General features: G+C 42.5%; 1 protein-coding gene across 1 annotated transcript in view; it reads left to right on the top strand.

The window, feature by feature from the left end:
* The window catches only part of rimbp2a (RIMS binding protein 2a), a 46,787-nt gene that overhangs the window by 16,548 nt on the left and 15,136 nt on the right, over positions 1-15,103 (top strand). Inside the window, exons 3-6 of the mRNA XM_068752815.1 lie at positions 7,347-7,436; positions 8,492-8,614; positions 12,011-12,115; positions 14,992-15,015. Of these exons, the coding sequence (XP_068608916.1) occupies positions 7,347-7,436; positions 8,492-8,614; positions 12,011-12,115; positions 14,992-15,015 (342 nt within the window). The remainder of the gene's footprint in view (positions 1-7,346; positions 7,437-8,491; positions 8,615-12,010; positions 12,116-14,991; positions 15,016-15,103) is intronic.

Genomic DNA, 15,103 nt, shown 5'->3' with positions numbered 1-15,103 from the left:
ACCCACCGAGGTAGATGGTAAACCCGGGAAACCACTGGTGTGGAAACCAGTGCCACTGGTTTAACCAGTGCCACCCATTTAACTGTGAAATGGGGTCAGATGTAAATGATTTAGCGCTTGTGCATCTGCTGCAGATTGGGATCATGTGAGCGTGTGTGTGTGTGTGTGTGTGTGGGTACTGTGAGACTGTGTGTAAGTATGTGTGTGCACATACTTGTATGCACATACAGAAATATGCAACATGCATTCTGGCCTGGGTGTCAATTTACTTGTGCTCTAGCATTTAAATGCATATATTTTTTTTGTGTGTGTGTGTGTGTCTCCACACTTATGTATTCCGAACATGAAGGTCCATCCAAGCATCATGCGTGCATGAAGGCCCATCGAAGCACAAGTAATGCCCGGCCAGCTCTTGGGCTCCTCATTAGCATGACACTGATCTTCCTCAGAACTTATTTTCCAACCCCTCTGATATTCTGTGTGTGGCCTGAGGGAACAATGGGTCCTGTTCACATCAAATGCGCTATGTCATGACTGGAAGCTTTGCTGCCCACATCATGGGAGCCCGATTTCACCCTCACTGCTGCTCCCGCAGTTGGCACGTAGACCACACACTCTTCAGTATGCACGCTCCTGTGACCTAACATTCCCTGCCAGGCATGCCTTTTCTCAAGAGAGGCTTTTTTTCCTTCTTCCCGCTGGGAGGCTCAGTTCACAAGGATCCAAGGAGTAAGATAAAGTCAAACCTCCCCTGGGAGGTTTGACTTTATCTTACTCCTTGGATCCAAATTTCAGTTTGGATTCAGTTCCTATACAAATATACAAATTGTGTCTCAATTATGTTAAAAGTGGGAAAATAATGACTGCTACAGTCGCCATTACGAGATGCTCCTTCAGTACGTTTTTTTTTACTTGGTGATGCTCTGCAACAAGGAGAGAAACATGGTGGAGTCATTATCATGGAGAGTGTCAAACAGACTTGTGTACAGGGTGAAGAGTGTGACAGCTGTCATGGCCCCCCGGTCTATGAACCAACCCGAGCCAAATTATGCAAAACACCTTTCATTCACCTCGACAATCACGTTATAGGCGCGTCAGACCAATCTCAATTTCACAATCTCAGCCAATAAAAAATAATAACAATTGGACTTTCCCCTAATGAAGGAATATCGTGTCTTATTTTATTATTCATATACTTCATAAATCAATCAAACTCATTCATTCTGTTGACTGCTTTTTCAAAAGTCTGGGTCACGTGTGTTTCTGGAGCCTATCCCAGCTGTCTATGGGCGAGAGGCGTGGCACACCCTGGACATGGCGCCAGTTCATTCCAGGGACACACATAGGGTATACGGCACACACACATGAGCATAAACACGGTAGAAACAAAGCAGAGCTCGACTGAGAAACGGGAGAACGGACAGAGGAGGTCGGGAAGTGAGGTGAATGAGGATGCGTGGTTCGTGGAGAACTTAATCTGTCCTGACTGTGGAGCTGGCCTCTCCTCTCTAAAACTCTGGATTGGCTCCTTCCTCTCACACAAACACACACACCTACACATACACACACACACACACACAGAGACGGCAGGATGTAGAAAACCAGGGCGTTTAAACCCCGGCTGTTTGATTTTCTTTCCTCAGTACTAGAGGTAAGCAGATTCCTCACTAAATATTCCTGAAGGCTCTTTATTTGTGCAGAGATTTAAGTGTGTTTACACTTCCCGATGAGAGTTTAAGAATGCGCTTCAAGCAAAGAAACTCTTCTGTCAAAGAAATTCCTTCGTTTCGGTAGGTGCATAAATTCCCCCTGCTACATTGACCTGATGCAGAATGTAGAGCCGTTCCGACCTGAGACACCGTTAATATTAAACGTCTGTGATTGATAGGCTGGGCTTCCATTTAAGTCTGATCCACGTTATTCATTCTGCTGGAGTGAGTCTCATGTTTCATATCCAGACTATTTTTCAAACGCTTGTTTACCTGTCCACCAATCAGGGGGGTTTCATCAAATTATTAGCATGTTACACTTTGTGAGATCTTATGGTTGCAACTCAGTTTTAGGTTCAGGGTTAAGTGTGTGTGTGTGTGTGTGTGTGTGTTTTATGTGATGTCATTCTTGCCACATGAGTAAGGTTTAAAGATCAGAGACACATTTACAAATCTCAAACGTCCCAAATCCGGAGCGTCAGTAGGGAAGGCTCTTAAATAGACGGCAGTAATGAGCTGGGAATGAATGGCAGGTGTGTCTCCAGGTGTTCTGCCGACTCGCCTACGGCCACGCCCACACGTAAAACAAGGAAACTCAAACGGGAGGCCGTGACACGGATCCGTTGATGATGGACCGTGATGGACAGCGTTTCTGAAAATGTTTTGCTTCTTGTTAATTTTTTTCTAGAAATGTAAATTTGCTTCCCCCTCTCGGCTCCCAGCCACCGCAGGCTTTCACTTCCGGGTCAACCCAGGATTTAGGACGTTCCCTTTCCATAAGATTGTTTTATGAATTGTATATTTTGGGATTTGTAAATGTGGTGTCCCGGCCACTGTAATAAACACACATATATGCACACGCACAGCATCATCACAACTGGATTAGCCACGTTTATGATTTATGAATGAGGCGCCTGCAGAGACACATCGGTGGCGTGGGCGAGGAGAATATCAGCTGGCACATAAAGGGAATATTCTGAAGGGCTGTTTATGAATTATCCATCGATGGCATTTTGGTAACAGTCGTCCTAAACTGCAGGTCATGGTGAGCACTAGGATGAAATGAGTGACGCTAAAGGTTACACAAAAAAAGGCCTTTAGGAACGCCACACAACTTAGAGACAGAAGGGACGCATTGTCTTTGGACAGCACGCAGTTAAAATTAAACATGCATGACATGACAACAAAATGAGCTCAACAATTTAAATTAAGATTAGATAGGATAGAAGTTGCACCACCTCTTCAGCCCTTCAGAGGATAAACTATATGTTATGTACATTAGCCGTTATGCTGCGGTAAAGTGTTTGCCAACATTTCGCAATAAATCTCTAAAATGTTCCTCATCTTCGTAACCAGACGCACGGAGCCAATGAATTAAAGTCAACATCAACCCTAAATGTATGTCCTCGTCTGGAAGCTTTGTATCGATACCTCCGCCGAGGCGACGCGGCGGTTATGCAATCGCCGGTGTCTGTCTGTCTGTCCGTCTGTCCATCCATTAGCAAAATAACTCAACAATTTCTGGATGGATCTGGATTAAATTTTCAGGAAATGTTGGGATTGTTACCAGGAACAGATTAAATATGAATATGAAAATATGATTACATTTTGGTGATGATCCAGAAGAGATCCTGGATTCAGGCTCACTTTGAAACGTTGCAGTCAATGGAGCTTCAGAATTTGTTTCTCAATATTGCAGTTGATTATTGACCAATGTTTATTGAATTTGACACAGTAATGTAGGGTGGGGGGCCTCTATCTCACCACCGAATTTCATCTGGATCCGGATTCTAATTCTTGTTGTGAGGCGACAGCACTAACCACTACGCCAAAGGATCTATTTATGAAAAGGATGCCAGATGCTGTCAATAATTTTTGTATGAATAAGTTGTGATTGATTCAAGATGAAAGCACACAAAATGTCTTCAATCTATAATTTATACTCTTACAATGTGAATAAATAGGCAGAATCCGTTGATTAGTCTGGATTTAGCAGTAGTTTTTCTTGATCTATATTCTATAGTAACAAGTTCCCTGTCCTGACCGGTCAAATATGGGAACATTTCAGACCTTGATTTACCACAAAGTAGACGGCGCTGAAGACAGTCCATTAGTGGTGGAGCAATGGTCGTTACTTTGACTCCATCTTCTCTTTCTCCAACCACATACATGCAGAAGGATCTTCTGCACATGACTGTTGGTGTTCAGGAACACGTTCGCTCCAGCACCAAGCAGCAGACGGCACCGGCCGGGGTTACCTGTTTGCACCAGTTAGAGTGTATAAGAATGAAATTATCTGCTGCAGCAGCGTGACGTCCTTTATTTGAGCAGAGGCTTAAACCGCTGGTCTGCGAAGTAGTAAAAAATAGTTTACAAAGAAAAACAGAAGATCATTTTCCTTTGTTTGGGTTAAAATGAGGTGAGAAAATGTGTTGTGTGGAAAGGAAATTTGTCTCCTGTTCTTGCTTCTTCACTCTGTATTCGTGGACTTTGGTTGAGCTTGGGTTTACTTTTTGCTGCAACGCTCACCATGTTGCAGAATTGATGACATATTTGTTTCTATATATATATATGTATTCTACCTTCTTGCTGGGAGGCAACAGTGCTAACCACTACGCCACTGTGCCACCATAATAAATTAAATCACTATTATATGCCTCCCATTATTATTATTAATATCATATAATTGTTATTATGATTTAAAATGTATTAAATAAAATCATTTTGTAACACATTTATATTGCTTGTTTAATTTGTAAAAAAAAATAAAAAAGTGAATTCATCTGATTTTCCTGATGCAGAAACGTTAAATATGAACTTCGCGGTCAGTAGGATGCTCAGAAGAATCAGTGACTCAGTGAGTGGCCAACCACAGAGCAGATTTAAGGGCAGCATCGAAATTAGTCGCTTTGTGAAGAGAATAATAATCATGGTGTGTGTGTGTGTGTCTGTCAATTCCAAAGATAGATGGGAAAGGAAGAATGAAGCTGACAGGATGAATTAGTCATTAGCGGTGTTAAAATCTCTGCCTTGTAGCGCATCCATTCTTTCTACACATGCATATGGATCTCAAGTTTCACAACCACACACAGACACACACATGGCACTTTTTTATCCAATCACAAATCTGCACAGATGTCCTTGGCTTGCTGTAAATGCCCTGGTCAGTTATTCTTCTAATGATTGCATACTTGGTACTTCTGAATCAGCTCTCTGTTTATTTGTGCACATTCAAGGTTTTCAGTTGGCACAGCAGTGTGCGTCAGTCCCTTGGCTTTGCAGCGCAGCGGTGTGTTTAAGATGTAACAGAAGTGTTAAGCAGAGCTGTGAGTGTGTGATTCACTGGAAGCAGACATCAGTCCCGAGGCCGTTCAAAATAACCCTGCAAAAGGTCATCGCCTTTTCTTTTTCAGTTTCTTTGTTATCTCCGCCAGGGAGGTTATATATTCACCCACGTCCGTCTGTTTAATTGTTTGTTTGTCTGTCAGCAAGATTGCACAAAAAAAAACTATTGACTTGGCACGGGCCAAGAAATCTTGAATTTGCTTTTGGAAGGAATCCAAATCATGGCCCTGATACACAAGTTATCCCGCACTCCTCAGTGAGCGGGAATGTCGTGGCAGCTCGGCTCCAGAGACGGCCGGTAGGTGAGCGAGCTCGATGGCAGAATATCAAAGCGATGATTAGGAATTTTTGCAAACCCTAACCCCGCGGACACGCCCCCCCCCCCCACTGCTCTTCATCAACCATGACACAGACGGAGCAGAGGACAGAGAAGGAGACTGCGATGTAACCTGGTCGCCTGTAGCCAAGCCGCCGCTCCTATTAAACTGTTACTGGTTGGGTTCTACATGCATCCACACTCCTCACGGGTCATTAGTGTTGGTCTGAGTCACATGCGGATGCTTCAGGTGTGCGCTGCTGCATTTTGACATCACTTTTTAGCGGTTGCTATCTTTTGTTATCACGCTCTGGCAGCCTCAGCAGGACCCTCAACTTTCTTCCTCTTGCTTCATCCTCCCATCTGTGTTGTGGCAGTCTTCCCTCGTTTCCCCAGCGCATCGTTGCCCCTCGCTCCAGTTATCTTTGCATCCTCTCTGATTCTATCTGAACTTTCCTACAGATGCCAGCGACGAGGCCGCATCCTAGCGGGGTGTCTGTCGGCGCAGTGAGGCTGCGGCGGAGACCTCCCATTGTGTTGCATCTCTCTCTAATTACCAACCGAATTCTGGAGAGCGCGACGATTTCTTGCTGCGACTAAGGTGCGGCTCAGTACAATGGCTGCTCTGCAATCTCTGTGGCAGCAGCATTACACAATGAAAGCAGCAAGTGAACTGAGTCACCGCTCTCGTCCTGTCCTTGTCCGGTCTCTATCTGTGTCTTGGTTTACTTGGGTTGTCTTCAGGCAGCCCTGGCTATCTCTCTGCTTACATAAAAAAAAAAAGAGAGATGGATGAACCCGACTGGCACCATCATATTGTCTGTTTTTCCTCCCATCTCTTCTTGGGTTTATTGAGTTCTGGGATTGAGCTGATAAAATTGATCATAAATCTGTGCAGAAGCCACTATGCGAGGCCAGAGTGCTTCTTTTGCTTCAGTATGCATTGCATGCTTGTAAGCAGTATGGCGCACACACACACACACACACACACACACACACACACACACACACACACACATGTGTTTTATTCAGCTTGAATTCAACCTGAATGAGTTGTGCTCACATGGAAATGGACATTTCGAGGCAATTTCTTTTAAGCCTTACACACCTTTGGAAGATATCTGCTTACATAATTTTGATGGAGACTGTAAATGTACTCGGGGGAATATTTTCTTTTAGATCAAATCGATGCTTTAGAACAAAACCTCATCGGAATCCCTGCTTCGTTCTCACCACAGAGCTCTGACCGACGCCTGCTGATTTTTGATTAAAGATATCAAATGGCATTTAAATTCCTGCTATAACGGTGACGCCGAGCGCGACAGTAAATAGCACGAGCTCGTGAAGCGGGACTCGGTGCCAGGAAATGACCGGTCGCCGTGAAGTCACCCTCGACTGCTCGGAGCTGAAGGAAAACGCTGCCCTAGTTTGAGTCTGGCGTAATTATGCAATGCTTGAGTACCTGCAGCACAGGCAGCATGACAGCTTCTGAATGCGAATGCAGACAGAGAAGAGCGGGCCGACACCTCATCTCAGTCCTCATCTTCACCTCACTACATTTCAGACTCATGCACACATCTGCTCGAGTCCCCCTCAAACTTTTTTCAGCCATCCTAGCTTGCTTCATCTGCTCTCCATCTCTCTCTCTCTCTCTCTTTTCCTGAGCCCCCATCCTTATATTTATCTCTTCCCTCTCCCTTCCATAAGTCACATACTCACATACTAAATGGAGGGTGACAGTATGCAGTTGTGGGCTTTGTCCTGCAGGCTGCTTCTTAAAGAAAAGCTGAGCTCCCTTCATGTCTGCCGATGAAGGGAGGGATTGGCACAAACCCGATTCTTTCATCTGTCTCTTATGTAATGGTTTTAGGATGTTAGACTGCGTGGCTGGCGTGCATGATGCAGGGCGCTGTAAAGAAGATAATGCGTGATAATTAAAGAGAACTAAACTCTCCTTTCGTTTGCGTCCCCTCCAGAAAGCAAAGCTCCATGCTGTCTTGCAGGAGAAAAATCATCTGAACCGTGAGCTGATCAAACGCCACCTGAAGGCATTCAAGTATGACCAGGTACGATGCTTGCTCATGCAGCGCACAAGGATGCATTGCACTCACTCAGCAGTCCACTTGCACTTGAAAGACACTCCTTTGAGGACAGATGGTCTGAGAGAGGAGTTACAGAAACATTTTTTTTTTTTCAACCTGGAGAAACCATCTCTGAACAGAGGAGGAGGATTAAGACACCATCTATCCACAACCCACAACCACACCTTCACGACAGTGAAGTCCGGTGTTGGCGAGCGAGGGCAAATATAACATGTAGTGTTATATTAGTAGACAAAAAGGGGGATAAGAAAACAATGATATGATTGGAAAATGCAGTCACAGGAAGTCCTGAGTTCTCTGCAGGTTATGGAAGAGAAATAACTCTCGGAGAGTTTTAAATGCAACCTAATTGATCACAATTCAAAATGATGGTATTTATTATTTTCTTAATGTGAGGTTAAGTGAGGTTTCAAAAAAAAAATATTCACAGTCATTTCATTTGAAAGAACTATCTGACAGCAAAACTAAAGGAAAGCCATATACACCGAAGAGAATGTAAAACTAACTAAATCATCATCATCAAATATTTTAATAGAGTTTGTCCCACATGATTGATGGTAGTCAGATGGTGCTTGGTCTCCAGTCATAAATTCTTCAATGTGAATTAACGAGCTTATCTGCTGTGCACTCAGCTGTTAGCTTAGTTAATGAGATGATGGGTGTGTAGCTGAGGGATAGTTCCGCTGAATCCTGCGTGTGCGTCTTCAGAGGAGCCGGCTTAGCAGCAGGCCTGTGACTGATGAGCAAATGTGGGGGGCAGAACGCTCAAGTCAGCAGCTCTGTCTCATCAAGGCCAAATAGGAATTAATTTCTCTCCAGACTGCGAACTCCTCATCAACCCTCCAGCAAAAAAAAAAAAAGGTAACGGTATGTCTAGTGCAAGACCAAACCTCGTAAAAATGTAACGCCTCTTTCTCCTGAAAAACACCAATGTGCTCTCTCACTGTTGCTTCCTGTCTGACTGTCATCCTCTTGTTCTCTTGTTCTGCCCCCTTCGGATCTGGACTCCGCTGATTTAGGTGCAGTCGGACTACGACCAGCTCAGAGAGACATTTGCTGTAGTTAGCAAGGAGAGAGACGTGGCCCAGCAGCAGAGGAGCCGACTCCGAGAACAAGTGGAGAAGCTGGAACAGGCTCTAAAGGTGAGGCGTCCAGCCAGCTGTCTTTGCTGTCATTCCACATTTCTGTTCACGGCTTTGTTTTCGGAGTCTTTTACGCCCTAATATCTCCATGCTACCTCATTCTATATCTATAAATGTGGTTATTTAATTGATCTTTAAGCACTCACCTCAACTTTCACCTTGTGTTCATCTTACACTGACCGTTTGCAATTTTTGGCATTGATTTTCATTTTCTTATGGCTGGTACCTGTTCAATTCTTTTACACTGGAGAGAAGCCACGTGAAACTGAATTGTAGTTATGTATATTGACCATAAAGATCATTCTGATAACATGCTGCATACGGTATGTCATATCACAATATATATATATATATATATATTTTTAAAGAAATCTTAAACTTAGCCAAAGCTCTTAATTTTATTGAGTATTTGAGCTGATGAGATTTGACCCCTCCCAGGTTTCGACTGACAGCTCGAGTTCTTTCCGCTGGATCATCGTGACTGTATTGCTGTAGTAGCTTAGCTGTAAGAAACGCCAAATGGATAACGCCAGTCAGCAATTTTATTTAGTCCTGAGTTTCATCCAAAGAAACCAAACGCTTCTAATTATTTTCAAATTGCCATTTTTACTTGCCTCAAGGGGCAAATTGTCTTTCTCTTCCCACAGAAGGGAGATTTAATTATCAGCAGTTATGTGATAAAAATAACTCTTGATTTCATATGATTCCAATGATTGATCAAAATAAATGGTTTCTACCTTGGCTCTCATTTTCATTTCTGTGGAAGATCACTGAGAAAAAAAATATCAAAAGTCTTTCATCCTCTTTTCTGTCTTGGTACTTCTTCACTGACTCGCTGAATCCATCTCTACTGCATTCCCCTCATTTGTCTTTGTTCTGTAGGTGTTCTGTTTTCACTGCCTCTCTTATATTATTACATCCACCCAGGCAGGGCGGAGGTAATGTAATCACCGGCGTCTGTCTGTCCGTCTGTACGTTAGCAAGATAACTCAAAAGGTTCTGGATGGATCTGGATGACATTTCAGGAAATGTTGGGAATGTTACCAGGAACAGGTGATTTCATTTTGGTGATGATCCAGAAGAGATCCTGCATTCTGGATCACTTTGAAATTGTCTTTAACATTGCAGTCAATGTAGCTTCAAAATCTGTTCCTCAGTATCTCGGTTAATTATTGACCGATGTTTATGGCATTTGACACAGTCATGTGGGGTGGGGGCCTCTATCTCACCACCGAATTTTATTTGGATCGGATCCAGAATGGAGTCAGTAAAATTATTTTAATTTTAATATTGAAAACCTGATCAACTCTGATTTACTTTGACTTTTCATGGTTGGTGTATAAAGATACCAAGAACAATCTAGAACCTTTTGATGATGATCCAGATCACCATGTGGACGGTGTAGATGTAATTAGGAGGGCAATGAGCTGCTTGGCGGAGGACTGCGCTCTCCGAGTGCTTTTATAGTATTACATTACTGTACTTACAGTATATTATATTATATGTATCTCCTATGCATTTGATTTATGTTAATTAAATTAAGAACAGTGACAGTGATGCAACTCTTGTTTTGTTTGAATAGTCGTCACTTTCATGCAGAGTTGTCTTTTTCATTGTGTTGCGGTCAGCCAGCATTCATCAGTCATGGTCTCCGATGCTCTGTGATTACAAATCCTCGCCTCCCAGCATCTTCTACTGATGGCCTGCTTGTCATAATGTTTGAGGGAAAAATGTACCCATCCAAGAAAAACTGACAGCATGGAAACATTTGTCACTTTATCACTGCATATTGATCATGAGGGCAAAGAGATTATTTGGATACGAGGGAGGAAAGAAGAGATGGTGGAATCACAACAGGAAGAGACTGACTCTCCGGAACCTAATTGGATGCAGTAAATGTCAATATCTCATATTTAAAGATATAATGTGATTTATCGGCACTTTTATATGAGGGATATTAGATATGGATTGACATGACCACCAATTATTCTGCGCGTTTCCGCTGTACAATGCTGAAATGTGCAAAGGGCAAGAGAAAGATTGTTAGTGGCTTAAACTCTCAGCATAGGGGGACAGTCTTAAAGCTATCTTAAAGGAACCAGGATAGCCGTGATCATCTGGCCTCAAACAGACGTACTACAGACACGTTTTGGTCCACTTCTGCTCCTCAGCTCTAATTGATACTGACCCAAGCGACCTCATTTGAGGTGCAGCTTCCTTAGAAGGCTCTGCGCAACATTTCACAGATGAGCAGTATTTGGTAAAACCTGCAACCAAGTCCGAGGCTCAGGGCACAATAGGGCAATAGGTCAGTTTGTCTGGAGTCTCAGGCAGGTTTGTTGAAAATATAAGTGAGTTCATCAAGTACTCCCTGAATGTTAAAAATGACAGGTTAAAAACACAGTGACAGCTCAGTCCTCCAGCAGCTTAGAGAATCCCTCAAGGCAGCGGCTGCTTGCTCAGGACTCCCTAAAAAGCCTCTCTTACCAGGAGGCAAAGCGGCTTTTCTCAAGAGAGATAAAGACAGAGAGAAAATGATGAATGCTAGAGCTTTTTCCAGTTGTCTTTTCTTTTTAAGCCTACAGAAACATCTTACGGTCTTAACTTTGTTTCTGCAAGGCGTAGCCGGCTGGTCGTGACTCAGCGGATAAATGCTGTAGTCATGACTCGGCTAATTTGGGACGGGGTATATTTGGGATCCGTGTGGATCACGACGTGCGGCGGCTTGTTCAGAGTCAGGTTTGGTGATATGGAACGCTGCAATAGATTTGCTGTATAGAGGATAGGATAGCATAGCTTAGCATAAAGACATAAACAAAAAAGATAGCTTTGCTCAGCCTGAAGGTAACAATGTCTAAAAATATTAACTTTTATGCATATAATCATCTAAAATTCTAAATCATAATATACAGTATGTAAAAAATATATACAAATAATATGCAAATATATATTATCCTATGTACAACAAAGTTCAATGTGAATTCTACTTTCAGACAGAAAGCTTTCCCATCTCTATGTTAAGTGAAGTCACCCAGCTGTTGGCAGTACCCTTATAGTTACGTTACATCTTCTCATTTAACTCTTGACATAAATGCAAACATTTCCCAATTTTTCAAATTGATTTGAAAGGGATCAGTGAATATCTTAAATTTGCTGCCCAATCCTAATATCAAAAATGCCTCCAAAAGGCACATTCCCACTATGATCACCAGCCCAATGCTGAATATTCTACTATCAATGTTAGACCTGCCAACAGTATAATTCTGATAAGTGCTCAACCTTTCAAGGTCTGGCTATTGACTTGTGTTGGCTGTGTTTTGTTTTTAGTAATCCTGTCAAATATCATCTGTCGATGACTTTGATTAATGGAGTTGCACCTTCTTCTCCTCTCTGCAGCATATGCATGAGGCTGTAGAGCTGAAGCAGCAGCTGCACATAGAGCATGAACAAGCGTTGGTCACCCGTCACACCAAGCAGAGGGAGATCAATCAACTGCAAAAGGTAGGACCATGTGGATAAAGGCACAGAAGCCTGTTAAGCTACTGACAAAAAAAAAAAACTTCTGGGTCAACAGTTTTCTGATAAGAGCTGCAGAGAACTGACGCTCATTGTTTCGCAGTATTATGTGTCTGTCAGCAGCCTGTTTGTGCTGAATCTCTGTCATTGAATCAGCGCTACCAAATCACAAAAGCTGAGCAGAAACGCAGTTTCAGCTTGAAACACGATTCATGTTGCTCAGTAACGTTGTGAAGAGCACGTTGCTAAAAATTTAATAGGCAATGAAATCTTATACAGCGTTTAGCGTGGCATGGCGCTGTAGTGGGTAGCGCTGTCGCCTCACAGCATGAAGGTTTCGGGTTCGATTCCTTTTTTGTGCAGTTTATATGTTCTCCCCGTGTCTGTGAGGGCTTCCTCCAACGACCCAAAATGTGCAAATTAGGTGAATTGATCATTCCAAATTGTCCGTAGGTGTGAGTGGTTGTCTGTCTATGGGTGGCCCTGCTGGTGCCACGTCCAGGGTGTGCCCCGCCTCTCGCCTGTAGTCAGCTGGGACAAGTTCAATGTGACATTCATTTAACATACCTAATGAAATTGTGAATTCTTTAATAGTGGCCACAAGCTCTGAATAAAAACTACCACCTTAGAAATCAGAGGGTCGGTTGCCTGCATGCACTTATTATTATTATCATCCTGACAGATATGAAGGCTAAGGATTTTGAGCAAATACACAAATACATTCTTAATGTTGTTTCCTGTCACTGCTTAAACAGGACCAAAATAACTCTTCATCAGTGGTAGAGCAGCTTCTCTTCTAGCACCAGTGCTGCGCTCAGCTGCTGAGCCTCCGCCAGCGCATCGGCTTGACAGTGTGTCAGCTGGGCGCTGTCGATTTTACCTCATGGACTGTGATCACAGTGTCAGCTGTCACTGCGTGCTTCTGCGTGTTCTCTACAAGCTCAGGTTCACGTTGTCCACGAGGATGAGGAGGCAGTGCAGCGTTGGGCACAGTGAGATGAGGCATCACGGATCCTTACGACGTGTGGTTGAACGTTAAATGGTTAAATAACTACTTGTTGGAGAAGTTTACATGTCATTATATGCTTTGTCTTAATGCCTCGCTAGAAATCACTGACATGCTGTTCTTTTGTGAGCCGCTCATTTGCACTGTCCCAGATTAATGATTGCGTTCAACATTTTATATGTAGAATGCGTGTAAATGAGGAAAAGTCATTGTTCTAGAGAACTAACTACTCCTGCATGTTTGAAATTAAAGAGAATGAACCATATTTGGTGGTTGTGGTTTGTATTATGCTGTGTGATTCAAACCTCAACACATCTGGTAACGAGGAGGACAGGGCTGCCAAATTGTAGCCACAACCAGCACATGTGGGACACAAAACACAGTGGATTTCATTTACACCAAAAATAATGGTCCTACATTTATTTTATCTCTATGTTTAGATTCCTTAACCATGAAAACAAACCTTTAGCTGTTGGATTCACATTGATATCATTATGAGTTTAGAAGTTATTCAGAAAAAGCACACTTTCAGTAATGGATTTAGATCAGTAGCTTTTGAAGATACAATAAATCCATTTGTCCACTACTAATTCCAGAGTGTCTCGGTAAAAGCCAGCAAAAACAGAACCTCCTTTGTGGAGAGAGATATTATTGAAAGTGTCCAAAAACAAAATCGTCATGTTGTAAAAATGTACCCCGATTTCGCCTGGATCTGTTTCCTCAGGTATTAAAGAACATTGATCAATAGTCAGCCGAGATATTGAGGAACACATTTTGAAGCTTCATTGACTGCAATGTTACTGAATCCAGAATCCAGGATCTCTTCTGGATCATCACCAAAATGTAATCCTCCGTCCCTGATAACATTCCCAACATTTCCTGAAGATTAAACATTAAACGCGGTTCACATCCTTTCGAGTCATGTTGCTACCAGTCAGACAGACAAACGCTTGAAACTGGATGTGTTGGTCCTTGTCTTTGAAAGGCCAGACTGGCTTAAATGTGCATCTAATTATAGGCCAGATAAACACATTGCAATTGTTCTGAATGCCAGTGTGACAAAGAAAACCTTTTCTGGATGAAGCTAGGTGATACTTGTTGTTTCTATGTTTCTTCCTTTTCTGTACTGTCGTTGTAAAACACACTGCAAACTTCCTATTCTCACTTTCAGGCTCACACGTCACTTTAATCCAATTAATGCCTCCATCCAGGCTGACCTTAAATACCTTTACGGCTCCCTTTGATCAAATGACTGACCTGCTGTGTTTCATCGCAGCCTTTGAGATGCTTGTCACCAGATTATAAACTCTAAATTATTTCCTCATTGCTCTCTAAATCCCTTTGTCATGACAACAGAGCGCCGGCGTCTTTGAGTGTGGTTCGAGTGGGGTTGCGTTATAATCCGTCTGAAGCACTTTAATATGATTTACTGAGCAAGATCCTCGAGTTTGGCTCAGACAAACATTGAGAATTTCGTCTGTGGAATGGAAACTCAAATAAAAAGGCGTTACATCTCATTTGTAAATCCATGGGATCAATTTGGTGTCTTTTCACAGAGCCTTGTATTTTAGCCTAAAACACAGGAGCAGGAAGGAAAGCAGCTCCACGGTTTTCAGTGACTCCACAGCCCTCAGTCATTTTGTCCTTGTCAGGCGTTTTAAGTTCTTTTTAGTTCCTGTCTTTTCATTTTGCATTGTAATTTTATACATATGTCTACAACATTTCTTTTTCTCTCCTTTGCATTGGTTACAATGCTATTCATCTAATATTTTTTGATTTTACATTCAGTTTATTTTCTTTCTTTAAAATGTTCTTTACTTTTTTTTTCCTGTTTCCCCACCTTTTGTCTGGGCAGAACAGTAAGGACAAAATGTTTCAGGTATTTATTTTACTCCCTAGTTATGTTCACCTCTTATCAGTCAAATGTGTGAATGTTCAGAAAATCCCTGAAGTTGGTATTTCTAGGA

The sequence above is a fragment of the Brachionichthys hirsutus genome, chromosome 19 (assembly GCF_040956055.1).
Source record: "Brachionichthys hirsutus isolate HB-005 chromosome 19, CSIRO-AGI_Bhir_v1, whole genome shotgun sequence".
Taxonomy (NCBI): domain Eukaryota; kingdom Metazoa; phylum Chordata; class Actinopteri; order Lophiiformes; family Brachionichthyidae; genus Brachionichthys; species Brachionichthys hirsutus.
This window is presented reverse-complemented; position numbering and strand designations above follow the sequence as displayed.